The 24,937-nt window shown below is 36.9% G+C and overlaps 1 protein-coding gene and 1 long non-coding RNA gene across 7 annotated transcripts in view; one reads left to right on the top strand and one right to left on the bottom strand.

Annotated features, from left to right (window-relative positions):
• PPP2R3A (protein phosphatase 2 regulatory subunit B''alpha) overlaps nt 1-24,139 on the top strand; it is a 219,482-nt gene extending 195,343 nt beyond the window's left edge. For all 6 annotated transcript variants that reach the window (XM_037022878.2, XM_073232349.1, XM_073232350.1 and 3 more), the window contains one exon: nt 21,604-24,139. In XM_037022878.2, the coding sequence (XP_036878773.1) occupies nt 21,604-21,724 (121 nt within the window). In that variant the 3' untranslated portion in view covers nt 21,725-24,139. The remainder of the gene's footprint in view (nt 1-21,603) is intronic.
• LOC140848501 (uncharacterized) overlaps nt 1-24,937 on the bottom strand; it is a 218,467-nt gene that overhangs the window by 154,056 nt on the left and 39,474 nt on the right. The gene's annotated exons all lie outside the window — the stretch shown is intronic.

Raw genomic sequence — 24,937 nt, forward strand, 5'->3', positions numbered from 1 at the left:
TATTGCATAGATGTGTCTAATGAATGTTCTAAGTTTTTTATAGGTGCATAATATTCCACTGTATAATTATACCATTGTTTTAAAGTCCTCTGTTCATGGACATATATGTCCAATATTTCACTATGAAAATATGTTGTAATGAACAATCTTACATATATGTCATATTCTACATATGTAGGATTAATCTCTAGAAGTGTAGCGAATGGCAGACTTTCAAAGACATAGGAGGATTTTAGAGAAACCAACAAGAAATGATGCAGAAACCCAGAATGACAATGGTGATGAGCCATTACCATCCCTAAGCCTAAATGGACAAGGAGATGAAACTACCACCAGAACCCAGAGAGAGTAGCTACTTGGAGGTCACCTGACAGGACTTGGGACCTTCAGTAACGGGAGGTAACCAACCTGCAACAACCTAGCAGAGAGACAGCTGCTAAAATAAATACCCAATTTCATTCTCCTCATACCATGCAGTATCTTTCTAGCACTTTCCTTTGGCTTCCAGCCAGAAACCATTCAGGTCTGCCTCCTGGAGCACAGAACTAGGAGGAGAGTAGGTAATAGTGGGATAAATAGAAAATGTCCAGCTTAATAGGTAATGTCAAGTAGTCCTCCATAAAGATTGTGCATCTTACACCCTACCATTAAGTCTTTAATATCTTTTTAGAGAGCACTGAAGAAGCCATCACCAAACCATTTTCTTTAATCTGGAGATTTCCTTAATATACTTAGCTACAAAACTGGAGTCTCATGTTTATGTCCTGTTTACCCAGAAACCCTTAAAACCATTCATCTTTCATTATCTTAAGCCTGAGTACATCAGAAGAGAAGACAGGCAAGTAGATTCACAAACATGATTTAGTTTTCTGGCACTGAACTTCCTTAGTAGGAATTAGGATAAGTTTACTAATTTTATGAGTGTTAAGAACATGTATGGATGCTTATAATAGTGGAAATTTGGAGAAAATCTAAGTATCTAGTAGGAAGATTAATAAAATTATCCTACATACACACAGTGCAACCCCAGGTAACCACTAAAAATCATTTTGTGATTGTATACTTCTTGACTATTATGAAGAAAAAATAAGGATATGGAAGGCTTTGAGAAAGAGAGTATAAAATAGAATAGAAAAGAACAAAGTATCAGAAAGAAAATTAAGTATATGTAAGGCAAAAGGGATCTAACTTACTATGCATTAGACAACAAAACAAATGGAATGGAAAGAAAAATTCAAAGATAATAGAAAAGCTCTTTTGAAATAAAAGACCTGTATCCAAAAGGTCAGAAGACACACCATATCCAGAAAATACTGATTACTGACCCCATATATGTGTGGTGCATTTACCAGAATTCAGAGATAAATAAAAACTTATTTTCTGGGTCTTCTCCATTTAAAAAAAATGCAAGTCACCAGACAAGGGGGGAAAAGTCAGTCTTGCCTCCAGTACCTCTACAGTAAAAGTGAATACTGGTAGACTTTGAAACAATATTTACACTTTCTCAGAGAAAGAAATTCTGTAATCCAAAATTTTATACTGACCCGAGATGACATTCATTAATGAAAATACAAATGGATATTTTCAAACATACAAGAATGCGGAAATATAGCATACATGAGTCTTCTTTAAAATGGACATAGTCATAAAACTAAGAGAAGAACCAAAATAAAGAACCCAAAAATGGAGCAGCCATGGTAAAAAAAGAAATAATAATGAACACTTAGTGCATTTAAATATAGAAAGGGTAGAGATGAGAACATAATATTCTGGAAAAAAATAATGTAGCTAAAACTGGGATGTAGAGGAGAGGAAGAAATCTGTGTAATATGTGTAGTATTCTAGAAATGACAATTTAACTAAAACTGGGATGTAGAGAGGAAGAAGATACATGTGTAAGTTTCATTAGCAGGGCCTCAGCCAATACCCTCTAAAGCTGGTAAGTCAAGTTGAGGGTTTAAGAATATTAATTAAAATATGCATTTGAAAAACCAAAGCCAGACTCTAAATATTCTAATTCAATCAGAATTTATGTACACACAAAAAGAAAAACATGGACCTCAAAGCATTAACTGAACTAAAGATGACAAAGCCAAGGTAAATATTTTTAATCAGTAAATGAATAAACTTATTAAAAGAAAAAGAAAAGGATTCAATTATGGAATGACAACAGAAGTTGAGTAGAAACAAAGAATGAACACCCCAAAAAAGCTATCCTGGAAACATCATATTTTGAAACAAAAACTGCAAAAAGAAAAAAAAATTGAAACCTATTAATTGTAGCTATAGTAAACTTCCCTGAAAAAAGATAAAATACTTCTGTGACTTATTGTCCATAGACCATTTACAAAATAAATAATTAGGCACAAAGCAACTTCAGTGGACTTCTAAAAAGTGTAATACAGACCAGCTTCTCATTTCAAGGAGGTACACTGAAAGCATACTGTAGCTTTCAGTCTCTCACACCTTATGAAGATAAAATACAGAACAGCACTTAAATGAAGAGCAACTGAGTGGACTGACTAGAAGGAAAGCAGATGGGATCAGACTGAAGAGGGAGCCAGAGCTTAGCTCTGTGCAAGAGGATGCAGAAGGTAAAGGCTATAGGTAAAGGGAGCAGCTCTGAAGAATGGTTCCTATCTGAGTCTGACTGAAACCAAGAGCAAGAGGGAGCCCAGGAGAAGCAGCATCCAGGTATGTCAAACCTATATCCCATGCTACCCCTACAGGAAAAGCCGAGTCAGTGGGTGCAGGATCTTGGAGCAGAGAAAGCACAGCCACTGAAATATCTGCACCAGCAGCAAGCCCCACTCCCATTCCCACTGAAAACACTATCAACCCCACATTGTCCCTCCTAAGCCGCTAATGCAGAGGCGGCAGTTTTCAACTACATAGAAGAGTGTACAAATACCAAATAGTTGACAAAAACAATAAAATACTCAACAAATGGAAGAACTTTCATCCTTGGAAGGAGACTCACTATAGCAATCAGAACAAAAGATCAAAATGAGTCATTTGCTATTTTTAGAAAGAAAAGAGAGAATATTGCACGCTTGAAGCAAAACTGACCAGTTTCTAGAAATGAAAGAAAAAAAACTCAAGTGAGAAACACAGTGATTGGGCTGAATAACAGGATGGGCAGAGCTGAGAAGTTTTTTATTTGGGTCATCGATTGTGGAACTGGGGTAGGAAATCCTTGTAAAAATCAATAGAACTAACAACCAGGTAATTCCCAGAATTTTAGCTGTTTAAAGAAAAAGAATACACAGGAACAGGAATCAGCAAACTTTTTCTGGCTAGGAAGTAAGTATTTTAGGCTTTGCAGGTCTCTCACAACTACTTAGCACTGCCGTTGTGGTTTGAAAGTAGCCATAAGTAGCAATGCGTGGCTGTTCTGCAATAAAATTTTTAAAAATAGGCTCTGTCATAGTAACTTCATATCATTTTCATGTCATAAAATATTTTTTTTCAAATTTAAAAAGGTAAAAAATCATTCTTAGCTTATTGACACTACCAAAACAGGTGGTGAGACAGTTTTGGCTCACAGACTTAATTTTAAGCCAGTCTGCCTATGCTAGAGGGCAATTTCAGCACACAAAAGTTAGAGAAGACCTAAAAATCTACTAAAGAGAAAAAAACAGGATTATCCACAAAGTGAACACAAAAAGAAATGGAGCAATATCATTCAAATGCTGCAAAGAAAATAACTTTGAACCTAGAAATCTGTTCCTGTTTAAATGTGAGGGCCAAATAAAGATACTTTGAGACATTCAGAGAAGTTTAATGCCATCCACCAACTATCTTTGCAAGAAGGTAAATGGATGTTGGAGGAAATAGTGGGGTGCAATAGCGATCACAAGCAATAAAATTAGTAAAATTTATTCTTAAACTAGATAAATATTGATCACAGATATTGTTAACGTTAGAGTAAAAGGAGGCCAGGGTAATATGCCATGAATCTTTATTAGGGTGGAGGATGACACTGATAAATTGGCATTTTTTAGCAGTGGATAGAGTTAAAGTGCATCTGCTGAAAATTTAAGGTCAGTCATTAATAAAAATAAAATGGAAAAACTTTCTGATCATTTTTAGACAAAGGCACTAGATTATTAACTAAAGAAAAAATGAGTAAAGAAAACTCCATCAACTAAAAGGCAAGTATGTTAATCAACAGCATTTTGGTAGCAAGTGACCTAAATTCAAATTGGCATAAGAAAAAGAGCATAAACAAGGAAATTACTGGCTTATAAGAACTAAAAAGCCCAGGGAGAGCACTGATTTTAAGGACTTTATCTCTTTCATCTCTTAGATAATGCTTTTATTTCATTCTTTCACCCTGTAGCAAGTTTTTCATATGAAGTGATGGCAAGATGATCACCTAATAGCTTCAAGTTCCAATAAAAAGGAAAATCCCTTTCCCACAAGTTCCAACAAAAGCCCAGGATTTGTGTCCCTTTGCCTCTAATTGACTTGGTTTGTGTCCAATACCTGAACCAGCTCCTAAAGGAGTTAAGCCTAGAACTAAGCTTGGAGAGGAGTCAGGTCCATCCAAACTACATTTCCCCAAGGCAAATTGGGAAAACCAGAGAATTAAGGCCAAAAAAAAGGGGGAATGCTATATTAATAAAGGAACAATAGATGTCTACTGTAATAAGAAGAGACAAAAAGATACAGTACAAAATAAATGGCCAGAATAGGTTCAGATAATAGTATCAGTCACAAAACCCAGAATGGATTAAAATCCACCTGTATACTATTCTTTAGACTCACACCTAACAGAGGTCACAAACAAATAGTAACAAGAGGAAATCAGGTATGCCAATGTTGATTAGACAAATAGAATTCAAAGCTTTAAAAGAGATTTATCAGTAATTCAACTGTTGGCCTTGAAAATAAAGTAGCAACTTGATGTAATATATAAATCAAATCTGATAGAAATACATCAGCAAATTGACAGATCCACAGTCATATAAAAACCCACATAGAAACACACGTAAAAACCAGCCATATAAAAGCCCACATATCAAAAAGGCCAATAATTTGTCAAATCTATCAATATAGTGAAGTATACATCATACCCCAACACTGCAGCAGTGGTTCAACTTTACAAAATCATTAACAGATTAAAGGAGAAAAAAAAGTAAAATGTAAACTGGTTCTTTGACGGCATGTGATAAAATATATTTTGGTTTGGAAAAAAGTCTTAATACTAAACAAATTTAAGAAGAGCACCTAAACAGATAAAGGGTATTAATCCCATACACCCAAAATAATAACCAGGTGTACTATAAAGCCATAGTAATTATACCTAGTCTAGTATCCATGCCAAAGCAGAAAACTCACACATAGCGATGTAGTATATGATACAGTCTTTTCTTGACACATTTAAGACACTAATTAGTCAGTAAAATGGTGGGGTGAGAAAAGTGCATATTAAACTAGTGTCTGCATGCAAATAAGACTTTAAAAGCTTACAAGTAATGGGAGAAACTTATAAGGAGATTATGGATTTGAGTACATTTTTTAAATGACAAGTTATGTATCATAATCAAAAGGCAAACAAACTGAGTTGCATAATATGACCAGTAGTATTCTTTTATAAACTTGGTTCTTCTTAATAGAACATGAATATTGACCAATTCTAAAACAGTCAAAAAACAGAAATTTCACCAGGAAAAAAAAACATGAAAATTCCCACTTGACCAACAGTGAAGATGCAATAGCCAGATGTAACAATTTTAAATGTATACATACTTAACAGCACCCAAAAATATATGAAACAAAAGTTGTCAGACAATTCAACAATTACAGTTGTGGACATTTCAACACTCCTCTGTCTCTATTTTTATCAGTTATTGAAAGTAACTTCCAGTTATTGAAATTCAGTAAGGATACAGAAGATTCAAACAATGCAATGTATTTATTCAGTATCTAGAGAGTAATCCACAAAACAAAGCATAGTTTTTTCAAGGGCACATGGAACTTCTCCAGGACAGACCATACATTAGGTGACTCAACAAATCCAAATGGATTACAGTGATATATTTGGTCTTACCATAAGAGAATTAAATTAGAAATCAGTAACAGTAATCAGGGAACCTCAAAATATTTGGAAAGTAAATAACACACTTCTAAAGACACATGGGTCAAAGAAGAAACCACACAGAATTTTTAAATTATCTTGAAATGAATGAAAATAAAATAACATGAGAATGTATGGTTTGCAGTTAAAGCAGCACTTAGAGGAATATTTATGGCTCAGAAGAGTCTAACATCAATATTACAAGCTTCCATTTTAAGAAGCTAGAAAAAGAAGAGCAAACTACACCCAAAATAAGTAGGAAGAAGGAAATAATCAATTTCCAAGTAGAAATACATTAATTAGAAATAGGAAATCAATATGAAAGAACTGATGAAACCAAAAGTTGGGCCTTCATAAAGATTTCTTTTTTAAAAAAGATAAATCTTTAGCTAGACCAAGAAAAAGAGAGATAAGGCACAAATTAACAAAACCAAGAATGAAGGAGGAGGCATTACTATAGATACTACAGAATTTAAAATAACTATAAAAGAACATTATGAATAACTTTATCCCAGTAAATTTCATACCTCAGATGAAATGGAACAAAATCCTAGAAAAACTCAAATTACCAAAACTGACTCAAAAAGAAATATAAAATTGAAGTAGACTATATCAACTAAAGATGGTGAATTAGTTACTAAGTCTTCCCCAGAAGAAAAGTCCAGGTCCAGATGGTGTCACTGGTAAATCCTGTCAAATACTTAATACCAATCTTTCAAATATGAATACTTCCAGAAAACAATAGTAAGAGGAATTACTTCCTAACTCATTTTATAAAGCCAGTATTACCCTGATACCAACGCCAGACAAAGACACTGCAAGGAATGAGAACTACAAACCAGTATATCTCATGAACATAAATATAAAACTTCTTTTAAAATATTAGCATATCAAATCCAGCAACACATGAAAAAGATTATACATACTATGTGGGGTTTACCACAGAAACAGAAGCCTGGCATAACATCCAAAAATCTATTAATGTAATACACCATACTGATAGAATAACTGAGAAAAAGCATATGATCATTTCCATAGACACAAAGAAGCATCTGACAAAATGCAACATCCACTCACAATAACTCACCCAAGTAAGGCTAGAAGGGAACTTCCTTAACTTGATAAAAGGCATCTATAGCTAACATCATACTTACAGTGAAAAACAAGTCTTCCCCCTAAGACCAGAAGCGAAGCAAGGATGTTTCTGTTTCTACTCACTGTTACTACTCAACATTATAACTGAGGATCCTATCCTGTGCAGTAAGACAAGAAAAAGACATTAAAAGTATTCAGATTGCAAAAGTAGTAAAACTGTCTATTTATAGATAATGTAACTTTTAAGTAGGAAATATATCATAAAAGTTAGCAGAACTAATAAACTAGCAAATTCTCACTATAAGCCCAATATACAAAAATGAGTTGTATTTCCATATACTAGAAATGAGAAATCCAGTACGGAAATTCAGATAAAAAGAACAATTCTATTCATATTAACATTAAAAAGAATAAAATAATTAGGAATAAATATAAAACTATATTTGCACACTAAAAGCTACAAAACAGTGTTGAAAGAAATTAACAAAGACCTAAATACATAGGATTAAAAAGCTCAGTATTACTAAATGTCAGTTCTCCCTAAATTTAGCTACAGATTTAACCCATTCCCTATCAAAAATCTTGCAAGCTTTTGTTGTAGAAATTGGCAAACTGATCCTGAAATTTATATCAAATGCAAAGTACCTAGAATACCCAAACACTTTCTTAAAAGAATGAAGTTGAGGGACTTGGGCTGCCTTATTTCAAAACTTACATTGTACCATTAGTAAGTATATACATAGGTAAATGTAACATTTGAAACAGACTTTCATATACATGGCAAATTAATTTCAACTAGTGGAAAGGACAGTCTTTTAAAAAATAATGCTGAAATTGGATATTTATGATGTGAAAAAAAAACCTCAGTCCATACCACACACCACATACAAAAATAACTCTAAATAGAGAAGAGAACTGTCAATAAATTGGACTTCCTTCAAAATTAAAAACTATTACTCTTCAAGAGGCACCATTAAGAAAATGAAAAGATACTACCTAAAGCAATCTACAGATTCAATGCAATCCCTATCAAAATACCAACAGCATTCTTCAACGAACTGCAACAAATAGTTATAAAATTCATATGGAACCACCAAAGACCCTGAATAGCCAAAGCAATCCTGAGAAGGAAGAATAAAGCTGGGGGGATTATGCTCCATAACTTCAAGCTCTACTACAAAGCCACAGTAATCAAGACAATTTGGTACTGGCACAAGAACACACCCATAAACCAATGGAACAGACTAGAGAGCCCTGATATAAACCCAACCATATATGGTCAAGTAATAAACCATAAAGGAGCCATGGATATACAATGGGGAAATGACAGCCTCTTCAACAACTGGTGTTGGCAAAACTGGACAGGTACATGCAAGAGAATGAAACTGGATTATTTTTTAACCCAGTACACAAAAGTAAACTCAAAATGGATCAAAGACCTGAATGAAACCATAAAACTATTAGAAGAGAACATATGCAAAAATCCCATGAATATAAATGTGAGGAACTTTTTCCTGAATGCATCTCCTCGAGCAAGGGAAACAAAAGCAAAAATGAACACATGGGACTACATCAAACTAAAAAGCTTCTGTACAGCAAAGGACACCATCAATAGAACAAAAATGCATCCTACAGTATGGGAGAATATATTTGTAAATGACATATCCAGCAAGTGGTTACCATCCAGAATATATAAAGAACTCACACGCCTCAACACCCAAAAACCAAATAACCCTATTAAAATATGGGCAGAGGATATGAAGAGACAATTCTCCAAAGAAGAAATTCAGATGGCCTTCAGACACATGAAAAGATGCTCCACATCACTAATCATCAGGGAAATGCAGATTAAAACCACAATGAGATATCACCTCACACCAGTAAGGATGGCCAGCTATTGAAAAGACTAAGAACAACAAATGCTGTTGAGTATGCAGAGAAAGGGGAACCCTCCTACACTGCTGGTGGGAATGTAAGCTAGTTCAACCATTGTGGAAAGCGATATGGAGGTTCCTCAAAAAACTAAAGAGAGAAATACCATTTGACCTGGGAATTCCACTCCTAGGGATTTTCCCAAAGAATTTAATTTCTCAGATTAAAAAAGACATATGTACCCCTACATTTATCACAGCACTATTTACAATAGCCAAGATATGGAAGCAATCTAAGTGTCCATCACTAGGTGAATGGATAAAGAAGAGGTGGTACATATACACAATGGAATACTATTCAGCCATAAGAAAGAAACAAATCCTACCGTTTGCAACAACATGGATGGAGCAGGAGGACATTATGGTCAGTGAAATAAGCCAGACGGAGAAAGACAAGAGCCAAACGATTTCCCTCATTTGTGGAGTGTAACAATGAAGAAAAAGTGAAGGAACAAAACAGCAGCAGACTCACAGACTCCAAGAACGGAGTAGTGGTTACCAAAGGGTATGGTTGTGGGAGGGTGGGTGGGGAGGGAGAGAGATGGGGATTAAGGGATATTATGTTTAGTACACATGGTGTGAGGGTTCATGGAGAAAACAGTGTAGCACAGAGAAGGCACATAGTGAATCTGTGGCATCTTACTACACTGATGGGCAGTGACTGCAATGGGGTATGGGTGGGGACTTGATAATATGGGTAAATATAGTAACCACATTTGTTTTTTCATGTGGAACCTTCATAAAAGTGTGTCAATAATACCTTAATTTTAAAAAAGAGGAAAATGAAAAGATAGACTTGAAGATTTCTAAACATCCTGATAAAGGACTCATATTCAAAATATAAAAGGAACTCTTACAGCTCATAATAAGACTAATATCCTAATTTTTTAATGGACAAAATATTTGAAGAAACACTTGACTAAATTAGAAAGTATGAACAGCAAATAGGTGTGTGAAAGATGTTCTACAGTGTTAGGCATTAGGAAAGTGCAACTTAAAACCACAATGAGATACAATATACAGCGACCAGAACAGCCAAATCACCAGATGGCAATGGCGTGGAAAGCTGAAACCAGGTGGGAATATAAAATTATATAGCCTCTTTAGAAAAGTTTGGCAATTTCTTAAGAAATTTTACACTCATTATATGAATCAGAAATTCCACTCCTAGGAATCTACCCAAAAGAAATGTCCACCCAAAGACTTGTACGTGAATGTTTATAGCATCACTAGTCATAGTAGCTCAAACTGAAAATAACCCAAACATCCATCAAACTGGTGAGCTGATAAAATACATTGTATCCATATATTGGAATGCTACTCAGCGATAAAAAAAAGGAAAGAGCGATTGGTAACAACATGGGCAAATCTCAAAATAATTAAGCCAAGTGAAAGAAGATAAACAAGACTGTACTCCATTTTTGTATGATTCTGTTTATATAACATTCTAGAAAATGCAAACTGATCTATAATGACAGAAAGCAAATCAGGGTTACCTGGGGAGAGGGACAGTGATTATAAAGGAGCATGAGGAACCTTTGCTGAGGGGAGGATGGACATTTTCATGATCTGGAATGCTGTAATGCTTTTACAGGTGTATGCAAAAGTCAGAACGTATTGACTGTACAATTATATTGAGCAATTTATATTGAAATTGTCGACTATACCTCAGTAAATAAAAGAACTGTTACATGCAAAACCATAGATGAATCTCTCAAAAATATCACTCTAGTGGAAGAAGCCAGACACTGAAGATTACATATGACTCGATTTCTATGAAATTTCTAGAAAAGGCAAAATTATACAGGCTGAAAGCAGATCAGTAGTTCTGCCTACTTGTGGGAATGAGTGGAGAGGAAACGCAAAGAGAAAAGGGGGATGGAGAGATCAAAGGGTTCCAAAATCGGACTGTGGTGATGGTCGCACAATTGTAAAAATTTACTGCAACACACTGAACACATAAGGTCAGTGAATTCTATAGTATGTAAATTAAGTAACTTTTAAAAAGAGGCAAAGAAGTTTCTAGCTTATTAAACCGGCCTCAATTTTTTAAAAGATAATTTTGAAAATACTAAGTCAATAAATGTTTGCATTCCTGCTGTACACTAAGCATTATTGGATGTTGGTGAACACAGACAAGATCCCTGCCTTAGCAGGGAAAATAAACTTTTAACTGCCCTTTCCGAGAGGAAGCCCATCACAGCGGCACTGCCCTGGGCTCACCGTGCGGTGAGACAAGCACTCCCATATATTGCTGGCACAGCAGTAGACCCAGCCTCTTTGCAGTAATCGGACAAATACATAGCAGCCGCTGAATTTATACCCTCTGAGTCCCCATTCTCTTTCTGGGTATCTTACTGTAAATAATCAGAAAGTTGGGTAGACTTGTTATATCTAACTAATTGGCCCTGGTCACTGGTAATTCTAAAATAAAAAAATTCAAAAGTACACAAATGTACAATAGAATGGTTAAATAAGTCACAATCTCTCTGTGTCATTTTACACAGACATTTAAATTTTGTGCTTGCACAAAAATATAAAGAAATCAGGGTTATAAAAATGTGATATGATCTCAATATTAGAAGTGCTTGTATGTGTACACACAAGCTAAAAGGTAAGGCTTCAAAATATTAACAGTGGTTAACTCTGGTCTGTAGAATTGCAAGTAACTTGATTATAGTGTTCTATAATTTATAAGGCTCATATAACATACATGGATTACTTTAATAAACAGGAAAAGAACTATTTTTCTATCTTTTTACAAAGGTATTATGTTTAAATAGGTAATACAAAGGTAATATGTACTCACTCAGAAGAGTGGAATATAGAAATAAAAGTCTTTCATCTAAAATCCACCATGCACAGACAACCTCTTTTAACATTTTGAAGATCCTCCTAGATATTTCTATGCAAATAGATAATTTGCATAAAACTGGAATTTATACTACATATTGCTTAGTAACTTGCTTTAAATAAAGGAGAATATAGAGATAGCAGGTCTAAACACTTAGATGTTTGTTAGCCTAAAAAGAAGAGAAACTGATGCAGCTAAAGAGAATAAATAATTGGCTCAGGCAAAAGTTTTTTCTAGTTTTCGTAGTGCTCAGAGAATGTGCCAGTGTGTGTGGAGGGGAGAGAACGGAGGCACAGGGATTTCAGACAGACAGCCAGGTGAGGGGTCACAAGAGGAGATGCAGAGACCAGCTGCAGTGAAATCTGACCAGTGTATATGAGAGGCTTCTACAGGACACCTTCTCCTGCTGTGGGAGATAAGATAAGGCCTGCAGAGAGCATGTCCCGAGGGGAGAGGGGCAGGCTTACAACAGCCACAGCCTGTAGAGTAAGCCAATTGCATGTCAACAAAGGAAAAGAAAAGCATGTTTACCAATATTAGAAACTGACTAACGTAGTTAAAAAGCCAGACCCAGAATCCCAAGATTACACCACCTAGGGCATCAGCTCAAGAGGAATTAAAAGTAAGTCAGAGTATGTCAATAGAAATTACCAGATTAAATATTAGAAAGTGAAGCATAATGATGGCACCACAGAAAGAGCAGAGGTTTAGGAGCCAGACAGATCTGGTTCTACCTATCATTCAGCAACTGGGCAGGTTACCTGAATTCTGAGGCTCAGTTTCAGAAGACACCAGCAACTACCTTCCAAGATGGTCGTAAGAATCTAAGATAATGCCTATAAACACCTGGGACATAGTAGATAGCTGATACATAGTAGCTATTACTGTTACTACTCTGTGTGGGAAGAGATATGCTGTAACATTATGGTTAAGAGCATGGAATGTATAGTTAGACAAGCCTAATAAATTCAAATCCTTGCTCTACCAGCTGTGAAACCCCAGGCATCTAAGCCTCAGCATCTCCTACACAATGAGAACATTAACTGCCACACTGAGCTGTTTTTTAAGGATTAAGTAAAACAATGTATTTAATATCTTTATGTTACAGTGTCTTTAGACATAGTGCCTATGTAATCAGTAAACAGCAGTCACTGTTATTGCCCCTTCAGGGATCTTGGCCACATTCTATAACCTCTCTGAACTTCAGCTGCTGTAATGTTACCTTGTTCCCTTTGTCCCCAGGGTGCAGTACTGGGCACACAGCACACAGTAAATATCTGTTGCATGAACAGCAGGATTGTACTGAGAATCAGTGATGATGTATATAATGTATCCAACAGTGTCCGGCATAAAAATGCTGGGAGAAATGGAACTCTTTGTCTAAACTCCTCCAGGGCAAAGAACTTTGTTTTGCTCATCTTGTAATCCCAGCACCTAGCAAACTGGGGGGATGCAGGAGATCCTCAACAAATGTTTACTGAGTGACACAGCAGCTGCCACCCTCATTACATGGGTAACTACAGGAGACCAGGTAACCCTCCAAAAACAACTTGAAATTCTCCATCTACTTTACCATCTGACAGCAAACACAGGTAGCCTTTGTGCTCAGTGCCTGTGCCACGTTATTCAAGGTTGGTACTTAGGGAGTGCCTTTAATAACTTAGTAATGACTCCAGATTTCACTGAGGGCAGAGGACCATGGGTCTCCACAGGTATGAGGCTGCAAACACTGAATCACCACATCTAGCACATGACATAGCAGCATTTGTATGAGTGCAATCAAGATAATGAGTGGTCATCAGGGAAACCAGAAAGACACAAACCTACTCAGCTAAACACGGCACCTGTATGAAGATAACAGGTTAATGACATCAAATTTATTTATTACTAACATTCTTATGGTTTCAACAGTAGAGGAAAACAACACAAAAACTACATAAAGCAGACTAAAGGGTCCTCCATGTTGCTGTCCTAAATGGAGATGTGAAATGATCAGAAACAAGCTTTTCTACCATACTTGATTACTTCAGATACTTAGTTAAGAGTCTTTTATATTTTCTTAAAAATACTTTCTAACAGGATATTCTGGTATTTCACGACAGCTTTACATTTGGTTAACTGAGATTAAACACAGTTTCTTAGTCTGGTCTTTAACTAGTAGAGAAATACAGGCTTGCAGCAGAAAAAAGCAGGAAATATAAAGAGATATAAATCACCCTTGGTTCAGTCATCCAGAGAAAATCATTATTTACACTTCAAGCTTTTGATGCTTAATGTTATAGTATGTTCAGAAACAGGCTTCTAATGGTTCAGAGTTCCCTCAAGCAATAACTCACATCCATTTCCCTATTACTGGACATTTAGACAGCTTAGAAGAACTGTTCCCTACTGGTATGTTTTTTTGTGGGTTTTTTTTTTTTGGTATCATTAATCTACAATTACATGAGGAACATTATGTTTACTACACTCCCCTCATCAACAAGTCCCCCCCACATACCCCATTACAGTCACTGTCCATCAGCATAGTAAGATGCTGTAGACTCACTACTTGTCTTGTGTGTGTTGTACAGCCCTCCCCATGTCCCCCCCCCCTACATTATGTCTGCTAATAGTAATACCCCTTTTTTTCCCCCTACTTAACCCTCCCTTCCCACCCATCCTCCCCAGTCCCTTTCCCTTTGGTAACTGTTAGTCCATTCTTGAGTTCTGTGACTCTGCTGCTATTTTGTTCCTTCAGTTTTTGCTTTGTTCTTATACTCCACAGATGAGTGAAATCATTTGATACTTATTTTTCCACCTGGCTTATTTCACTGAGCATAATACCCTCTAGCTCCATCCATGTTGTTGTAAATGGTAGGATTTGTTTTCTTCTTATGGCTGAATAATATTCCATTGTGTTGTACCACATCTTCTTGATCCATTCATCTACTGATGGACGCTTAGGTTGCTTCCATTTCTTGGCTATTGTAAATAGTGCTGCAATAAACATAGGGGTGCATATGTCTTTTTGAAACTGGGCTCTTGCATTCTAAGGGTAAATTCCTAGGAATGGAATTCGTGTGTCAAATGGTATTTCTATTTTGAGTTTTTTGAGGAACCTCCATACTGCTTTCCACAATGGTTGAACTGCTTTACATTCCCACCAGCAGTGTAGGAGAGTTCCCCTTTCTCCACAACCTCACCAACATTTGTTGTTGTTTGTCTTTTGGATGGTGGCGATCCTTACTGGTGTGAGGTGATATCTCATTGTGGTTTTAATTTGCATTTCTCCGATGACAAGCGATGTGGAGCATCTTTTCATGTGTCTGTTGGCCATCTGAATTTTTGGGGAACTGTTGGCCATCTTTGGGGAACTGTCTGTTCAGCTCCCGTGCCCATTTTTTAATTGGATTATTTGGTTTTTGTTTGTTGAAGTGTGTGAGCTCTTTATATATTTTGGATGTCAACCCTTTATCGGATCTGTCATTTATGAATATATTCTCCCATACTGTAGGATACCTTTTTGTTCTATTGATGGTGTCCTTTGCTGTACAGAAGCTTTTCAGCTCAATATAGTCCCACTTGTTCATTTTTGCTTTTGTTTCCCTTGCCCAGGGAGATATGTTCATGAAAAAGTTGCTCATGTTTATGTCCAAGAGATTTTTGCCTATGTTATTTCCTAAGAGTTTTATGGTTTCATGACTTACATTCAGGTCTTTGATCCATTTTGAATTTACTTTTGTGTATGGGGTTAGATAGTGATCCAGTTTCATTCTCTTACATGTAGCTGTCCAGTTTTGCCAACACCAGCTGTTGAAGAGACTGTCATTTCCCCTTGTATGTCCATGGCTCCTTTATTGTATATTAAATGACCATATATGTTTGGGTTAATATCTGGACTCTCTGTTCTGTTCCACTGGTCTGTGGGTCTGTTCTTGTGCCAGTACCAAATTGTCTTGATTACTGTGCCTTTGTAGTAGAGCTTGAAGTTGGGGAGTGAGATCCCCCCCCACTTTATTCTTCCTTCTCAGGATTGCTTTGGTTCTTAGGGGTCTTTGGTGGTTCCATATGAATTTTTGAACTATTTGTTCCAGTTCATTGAAGAATGCTGTTGGTATTTTGATAGGGATTGCATTGAATCTGTAGATTGCTTTAGGCAGGATGGCCATTTGACAATATTAATTCTTCCTAGCCAAGAACATGGGATGAGTTTCCACTTGTTAGTGTCCTCTTTAATTTCTCTTGAGTGTCTTGTAATTTTCAGGGTATAGGTCTTTCACTTCCTTGGTTAGGTTTATTCCTAGGTATTTTATTCTTTTTGACACGATTGTGAGTGGAATTGTTTTCTGAATTCTTTCTGCTAGTTCATCGTTAGTATATAGGAAAGCAACAGATTTTTGTGTATTAATTTTGTATCCTGCAACTTTGCTGAATTCCAATTAGTTCTAGTAGTTTTGGAGTGGAGTCTTTAGGGTTTTTTATGTACAGTATCGTGTCATCTGCAGATAGTGACAGTTTGACTTCTTTACCAATCTGGATTCCTTGTATTTCTTTGTTTTGTCTAATTGCCATGGCTAGGACCTCCAGTACTATGTAGAGTAACAGTGGGGAGGAGAGTGGGCATCCCTGTCTTGTTCCCGATCTTAGAGGAAAAGCTTTCAGCTTCTCGCTGTTAAGTATGATGTTGGCTGTGGGTTTGTACTGGTATGTTTTTTAAGTGGCTTTTTCCTTTATATTAAATATAAACTTACATGAATCACTCTTCCTAAGAGCTTCAGCTTTACTTCCATCAGCACTGCAATAAAAGGCACTTTAAGCAAAAATGGCCAGCCAGAAACCCCCCAGAATAATCTTCTAGGAATATACCTAGGGAGAATCAAGTCTGGAGTGAGGGACCGTGTATAGCCTGGCTGTCCTCCAGAAAGTGGGAGAGTTTATCAGAGAAGCAAGGATAATCACGGTGGGGCAGGGGAAGGTGCCACTAAAATTCTGTGTGTTTACTGGGGCATGGGAAGAAACAGAAGGAATGACAGGAACTAGAATGACAGGAACTAATATTCCAAAGCATGAATTATAATCTTAAAAGTAGAATAGTCTTTATTTTTTATAGGGCTCAGGAAACAGAAACTTTATTTGTACCTGAAGTTAATACAGTGTTTTACTTTTTTCTGTATTCAATGACTCAAAGCCCAATTTTAATGCACATGAATAGATACTACTCATACCTACTTTATGCCAGGCACTGTGGTTGGTATTAAAAATGAATGAATGAAACCCTGTTCCTCTCTTCAAGTTCATAATTAGAATATATTTAATCCAAATTTTTATACTATCTGCATCCAAAATAAATAAGAATAACAACTGAATGGCTCTGTGACCCTGGGCAACTACAGGAGATCCTCAGCCTTCCAAAACGAAATGAGATCAGCTTTCTGAGGCAGTGAAGTGGGTGGTACATATTAGGAAACTTTTAACAAGAATTGAACCTAATATCCAATTTCCAAAATATTTCAGCTAATCCATTTTATATAAATGGCTTAGGATTTAAAAGTACAAAGGTAAAATTCAACCACTATTTCTAAAGCATAGATGCCAAATTAAACAACTACTTAGCATTTTCTTCTATGCTTATAGCCACCATGTTTTAGATCCCCTTAGATAAGCCCAGAATCACATATTCTATCCTTTTGCCCCTGTAAATAGTCAGAATCCCCAAAATGGAATCAAACTACCCAGACAACACCCTGAAACTACAAATAAATCCTTTGTCAGACATATGTGTCAGTCACCATTTCTACTTCCATCCCAGGAATCCGCAAAAGTAGCCCTAATACTTTTGCCCAGTTGTTCATCTGAAAGGGAAAACTTAGGTAAACAAGTTTCTAAAGGCAAACATATTGCTAGCAAAAATACATGAACAATTATTTTCCCTTCAGCTAACAATACTATGTTGATACTAACGTAAAGAATTTGTTCTCAGCTTGATAACCTAGGATTTCTTAAGAACTGTTTGTCAACCCTATGAGTTCTGCTTTAATCCTTTGACCTCTACTTATTCAAAAACTGCCAGTTAAATTAACAGAAGACTTCATAAACAATCTTGATTTGAGTGTAGAGGAATCCCGGTGACCTACAAGTAAACCCGGGAATGGCCATTTAGAAGGAATCAGCACTCTCCCTCAGGAATTCCTGGAGAGCTGGGTTAAGCTCTCATAGTTCTGAGTTTAGGGACTTCAAGATGACTTCTGTGCTCTCAGCCTTTTACTGACTCCAGCCTCCCCCATAACTTGGCACTTCATTGCACAAGAGCATTCAGTTCTCACTTTTCATTCAACAATTCATTTTGAACACCTAGTGCCAGGAACTACACCCAAGAAATTGGTGGTTTACAAAACAGACACTTTACAATGGAGTGGGGCAGACATTTAATTATGTAATAAAGGAAAAAATGGGGTGACTAGTCATGAATAGAGTCTTGCAACTTAGGATACTGAGGGAAGCATTTCCTGAGGAGGTGATGAGAACCTGTAGGTTGAGAAGGAAATAGTTATGCAAGAAGCAGGGAACAGAAATGTTCTGGGCAGAGGAAAAAATATGTGCACTCGCTCTGAGGCAGGAAATAGTGTGTTGCAGGTATTTTAAAAGGCCAGTGTAGCTGGAGTATAGTAAGCAAAAGAGGGAAATGTGGCTGGAAAAATCAGCAGGGGCCAGAGCACATAGCTCCTGGAGAAGCTACTGACAAAGAGTTAAACAAGGAAGGATATAATCCCACTTACATGTTTTGAAGATTACTCGCTAGTTTGGTAGAGGTGCAAGAATCAAAGCACGGAGACATACAAGGAAGCCAGAGACATCTAAGTAAGAGAAGAACCTTTCAAATGACATCTCAGACTAAAAGATGAGCACAAGTTATCCAAAGGGGTAAGGGCACCACATGCCACTGAAAAACATGCACAGTGGCATTCAGACCCAGGACCGTGACCCATTCTGACATAGTAAGTAGCCTGGTATGGCAGTATCCAAGGGTACATGACAAAAGTGAAGGCAGGAAAACCAGTTGTTAGAAAACCATTACATTAATCCAAGCAAGAAAGCATGGTGCCCTAAACTACATCAGTGTCAATGGGGAGGACAAGACAGGACTGTACCCATGTGGCACTGTAAGTGGTAGAAGAGGGATTTGAAGAGGGGAGAGAAGAGGAACTTGGGGTCTAAATTTCTAGTTGTTTGCACCCGAATAAAGTAGGTAGAACACCAAGGTGTGAGATGGGTGAGCTCAGGTTTGTACACACTGCCGTACTGCAAGAGCCATGAAGTAGGCAGCTGGATACGTGGTGGTCACTACCTTAGAAAGAGGCTGAGGCTGGACATACACATTTACCAACCACAGGTGAACGAATAGCAGATAAAGCCATGAAAAAGGCTGATTACCCAGGAAAATACAGAGAGCTTAGTCCAGTGAGCTGAACATGCTGACACAGAAGGGGCCAGAGCCTCAGCAGGTCTCCTCACAGCACTGATGTAAGCTGGGTGACTGTGTGAGGTGCTGCCCAGCACACCATGGGATGTTCAGCATCATCCCAGACTCTACCCACTAGGTGCCCGCAGCACCCACCCGGCCACGACAATCCAGTGTGTCTCCAGACTGCCAAATTTCTTCCAGGGAGGAGGGGGAGCTGACGGGGGATCACCCCCAGGTGAGAACCAATGAGTCAGAGTAAGAGCAGCTCCAGGACACGGACAGCATGCTCAGATCTGTAGGATTCCTCCCAAGTCTCTGTACTACTCATGGTGCCTTGAAAGTACAAAAGAAATGGCAGGTAACATTCCACTATCCCAACCCATAAAGCATTGGAATCTTTGTATGTACTAGACTGGAATAAATCCATTGCTAGAAATCACATTTCTGGTATAGGGCCACAGTAGGAAAAAATATGTATTCTTTTGTAAAAATTTATTCACAAATGACATACACAAAAAACTTGTGGCCCTGCCCCCTAGTATAGAACTAGGTGTCACCAGCCTGCTCCAGTAAGCCCCAGCATTTCTCCATCACTAATAACCAAACATTTCCCAAGAGTATGATTTATAGGCCCTCTCATCTAACCTCCACTGGATCCTTACATGTAGAAACTGCTCTCACCAGTTAAGGAAACTGATGCAGTGGGGTTATTAAAGTACCTCGCCCAAGTGTCAAGTGATTAAACTGAGATTGGAACATGGCTTCGGGGTCTGACTTCACAGTCCATGTGCTAAAGCTAAACAAACCACTTACTCTTCCAGACGGCCTCCGTTAGGCACAAGCTCTGTGAGCAAGGGGCTGGGTTCAGTCTTTTTCACCTAGCATTGGCTTAGCAACAGGACCTTGAATATTTACTAAAAGTCTCGGTTAAGACCAAACTCTTACTCTAGATCTGCACTAAGGTTATTAAGGCCTTGAGAGCTCAGAGAGCGAGTTATGACAGCAAAGGGAGGAAAATGTTTTCCACTCTGACAGGAAATAAGCAGTGTCTGACACTGAATTGCTAGAATTAAATTTTGTCCCAGAAATGGAGGCTCTTTACCTTCAACCCTGCTTCACTCCCATTAAAGCAGTTACCTCCTTACTGCCTCCTTATCCAATATATGCCAATCACTTTGAGGCCTCAAAGAGTTGGGGTAGAATGAAGTAGAAATTAAGTATGGAATGAAGTATTCTTGCAAAATGAATGCAGCTGTAAATGTGTTAGGATCACAAACTGGTACTCAAAAGGAAGTTTTCTAAACATCAGATAGGCCTTTTTTTAACATTCTACCTCCTATTCAAAAATGTTTTAGAAGTTGGATAGGTACCACCTGGATATACCTGCCTCAGCATATTTTCCCTCACTAGTCAGCCTTGATAACCCTTTTGATAAAGGGACTTACTTAGGTCCATAAGTTCCTGTGATGTTATGTTAGGGTAACAAAGCTAAACTGGTGATGTCAAATACTATTGACATTGCTAATTGATCATGTATATTTTAAAGGGCTCAGATGTAACCTTAGAATATTTGTCAACTTATAGTTCAAGCAGCCATCATTCCCATGACAAATTTCATCATCCCTAAGTGGGAGTGGCTAAGGCCACGCACAGACCAAAACCTGGAGAATAGGGAACTTGGGACACCAGTAACCTCTAAAACAAAGAGAGCAGGGAGGTTATGCCGTGGAATTCTACAAAGAATGGAAGGAAATCCATGGATGGGCTTTTAGTCTGCTATGTATGTACTTGCACGTCTAAATGTACTTCTTGAACCCATGGAATCTATAAAGCAGTTCGAACTGAGAAAGTCCCCTACTTTGCCTTCATTGAAATGACTTCCATGCATTCATGTAAACTCATACTTAATGCTAGGTTAGGGAAGGTGTGAGGGCCCTTATCAGTAATGCTCTCGTTCCCACCAACACCCCTGGGAAAGCTTGATACAGCATATTTTCCACAAATTCTAACACAAACTTGGCTTTAAGGAACAGGGAGAATGTTTCCGGCCCCACAGCATTCTCCTTCAGGGTGGCTCAGTTGTTTGTAGCTGCCATTTACCAACTGACAGTACTTTTGCAAGCTGGTCTTCAGTCTAGATTGCCATTTTGATGTCTACCAAAACATTAAAACTTTAAAAAAAAAATTCTTGTTCTTTCAGCTCCTTTGAAGATTATGACACAGAGGAGCCTGCCTCTCCCTCTGAGACTGGAAACAAAAGCAATAAAATAACCTCAAGCCTTTCAGAGAAATGTGGAATGCTTCAATCAGTGGATGAGTAGTTGCCAACATCTACATGAGACATGTATTTGAAATGTTTTTTCTTGTGAAGAGACGCTCTAGTATGCATACTGCTTTTTTAGTCTTTGATTTCTGCAAGGGTGTATCTGCACTAGAAACTTCAAAACGTTTTTAAGCAACGGGTCTGGATACACATACTCAATTTGGAAGACTCCACCAGTTTGCCGCAAACCTCTTAAGAGAGCTTTTCCTTGGACCCAAGTTTACTATATTCGCACCCTTCCAAAGTCTGTCAGTAAGCACTCTTCACCCTGAATGTACCAAGGATCTCTTGGGGACAGTGCCAAACACAGCTCTCTGCACAAAAGCAGGAGCTGCCTCTCTTGTCCAGCATCCCTCAAGCCCCTCAGGGCTCCTATGGAGCCCAGAAGAAATCTTCACTTGCAGAAAATGAGTCAAAAAATTCTGGAACTTCAAAAAGCAGTAAGGCCCTCCAGAACTGACTGGCCCCTGGTAATAAAAGCACTGCCGAAACATCTCAGAGACATCTTTTAATTATATGTGTAATGGAGAGTTCAAGATCTTGAACTTACCTGGTTTAATATAATATCACAATGACCTGCCAAACTGCTAGTCACTTTACATCCTCAGGTATTATAACCACTGGGCCTTCCAACCTTGCTGGCAAGTTCTGAATAATCCCCTCCCTATCCTGAGCTTTTATAAAATCTGAAGAATTACAGAAGACAAGTACAGAATTTGACTCTACTTGAAAACAGTTTCCTTTAACTCATCCCGCATTTGTAGAGAATTACTGATTTATTAATCTCTAAATTAGTTGATTCTCCATTATATATATACTTCCTACCAAAAGCCTACTTGAAGACAAATGATATATGAAAATTCCTACTAGACATACTTCTTTCATCATGTAACATTAGACTAGGCCTTATTAGTAAAGGCCTCAATATAAACATTATTCCTTTATGTTGAAAGAAACTGCTATTCAAATATCCTACCCACCTCAGTATTTATCACAAAAATGGAACAGTGATGATACCAATAAATCTATTTCATGTAGTGGTAGATGTGTTCCCTATAGAATCATATTTTTCAGCAAGCCACAATGCAGCCAAGTCCTTAATATCCTTGAAGATAAAATCTGAAAATGAACTATTCAAAGGAAGGAAATTTTTGATGGTTTAAGAAACCCCAAAGAAACTTTCTAACATCCATCTCTGTCAAATTCAACTTTTCCCCTGAATTTTTTAACTGAGTCCTGGATGTCGGAAGGGCTTCCCTTCCCACCCCATCTTGGTTCCCCCTTGCCGGTGTAAAGGCCAAAAATGCAATAATCAATTTTTGGGCTATTGTAGGCAAAAAGTGGAGAATAGCTGGTACACAAGAGTTAGCAATCCTTCCTCTCATTATCCTCCCAGTTTCCTGTTACTTCACCTTCATAATTGGAACTAATCTTCACTTAACTGTTACAGAAAGTGATAACCACTAAAACTGTAGTTCACAAAGAACTAAAAACTTAGAAAAATTTTTAGGAAACACTACACACAACAAGCTTAATATGCTGGTAAATTACTAGGGTTAAAAGAATTTATGTGGTATGTAAAATTTACCATCTATCACATCCAAACTTTACCAGGAGAGAAAAACAATTGCATTTCGATAAAAATAACTTTTATGCTAATGATTTAAGAAGCCAGATATGGTTTTAAAGGTGTTACTATCCATAATGATCTGAACTATTTTTAAGACTCAGCAAAAAGTAAAAATAAAACTCAATTTTCCAATATATATATATGATCTTTTTTTTCCTTTTTTACTATTTGGCTTTAATTTTTTACCTTATTTCTCCTTACTAAAGTCTTCTTGCTTTTACTTTGGTCAATATTTGGTTTCAAAGTTTAATTATTATAAAAGTAGAGTTACCAGTATCATTCCATTTACGATAAAGCTATTTAATTTAGGTTACCCAAAGTATCACATTTTTAGACACAGTGTGTTTCACTGTATTCTTAAGAATGGAATCCAAGAAATGTGAATTCTGAGAAACCAGAATGTATTTGGCTTTCTGGTAAAGATCATGCTGACTATAATCATTACTGCCAAACTGGAAATTCCGAGTTTTTACAATATTAGGATCCTTAAATTGAGGATTATCATGATTTTAAAAATGCTATTCAATGAGAAATGAGTCTCACAGCATACCATTAATTGCCAAGGTAATCAAACTAATAAAATTCTGTGTATTTTCCCTGCATCTTATCTATGTCATTGCATACTATTTAAAGTGTTTATAAAGCTATAAATTGATCAAATGAGAAGTCATTTGCTCAACTTTTGAAAATGTTAAGCGTGTTTGGGTGAAGAAGCCTGCATGATTTAACTTTTGTTTTTCCCTTTTTGCAAAACTAAATAAAAGACAAGTTGTCAAGTATGAATCATGTTCACCAAGATAATCACTACACATTTTTAATACACTTGCAATTTATTTTTATATTTAAAATAGTTAACACTATAAAGAAGCCTAAGTTTCAAAGAGAGTAACTCTTTGAACACCTGGGAAAACTATAAAGAATGATCTGGAAAGTAACACCTCATACTGAAAAGTAATTTCCTCTAGAGATAGAGAGGAGGACCAGGGTTTGGGAATGAAGGGGTCACAGGGATTAAAGAGGACTTAACCTTATACTTGAATGTATTCTTTTAAAATAATGTGTATTTGATTGTTATTTGGGTACCTAAAACTTAATTTTTTAAAAAGGAAAGTTAAAATACCATCAAGAATTAGATTCCAATATTGAACTTTGAACTTAGTATTTTCTAAAACATTTTCTATTTATTATATGTAAGTTGGGAAAGGAAATTTTTCACCCATTGTAAAACTTTTCTTTAGCAAGGTCACCACAGAGTTGTCTTAAGAACAGTAAGAACGGTGAAATGAAAGGAATTCTTTATCCTAGGACCATATTACATAGCTACATGGAAATATAGACTTACTAACGCTAACCAAAAAGATAAACTGTCAGCTCTAAAACTTTAATCATGTATGGTAAAATATCATTTGATCATTTATGTGAATATGGAAGACTTCAAAACAACAAGTGAAGACTGTCATATTAAATGCTATTACTGTTTTGGTGGTTTCAAAACCTGATGAAGCCAATCCAGTTACTTTGGTAAAAATTTCTCAATCATTCCTAGTCAGCTGTTTGTCAGCATTCCCAAATAACTCATGG

This window comes from Manis javanica, chromosome 3 (genome assembly GCF_040802235.1).
Source record: "Manis javanica isolate MJ-LG chromosome 3, MJ_LKY, whole genome shotgun sequence".
In the NCBI taxonomy this organism is placed as follows: domain Eukaryota; kingdom Metazoa; phylum Chordata; class Mammalia; order Pholidota; family Manidae; genus Manis; species Manis javanica.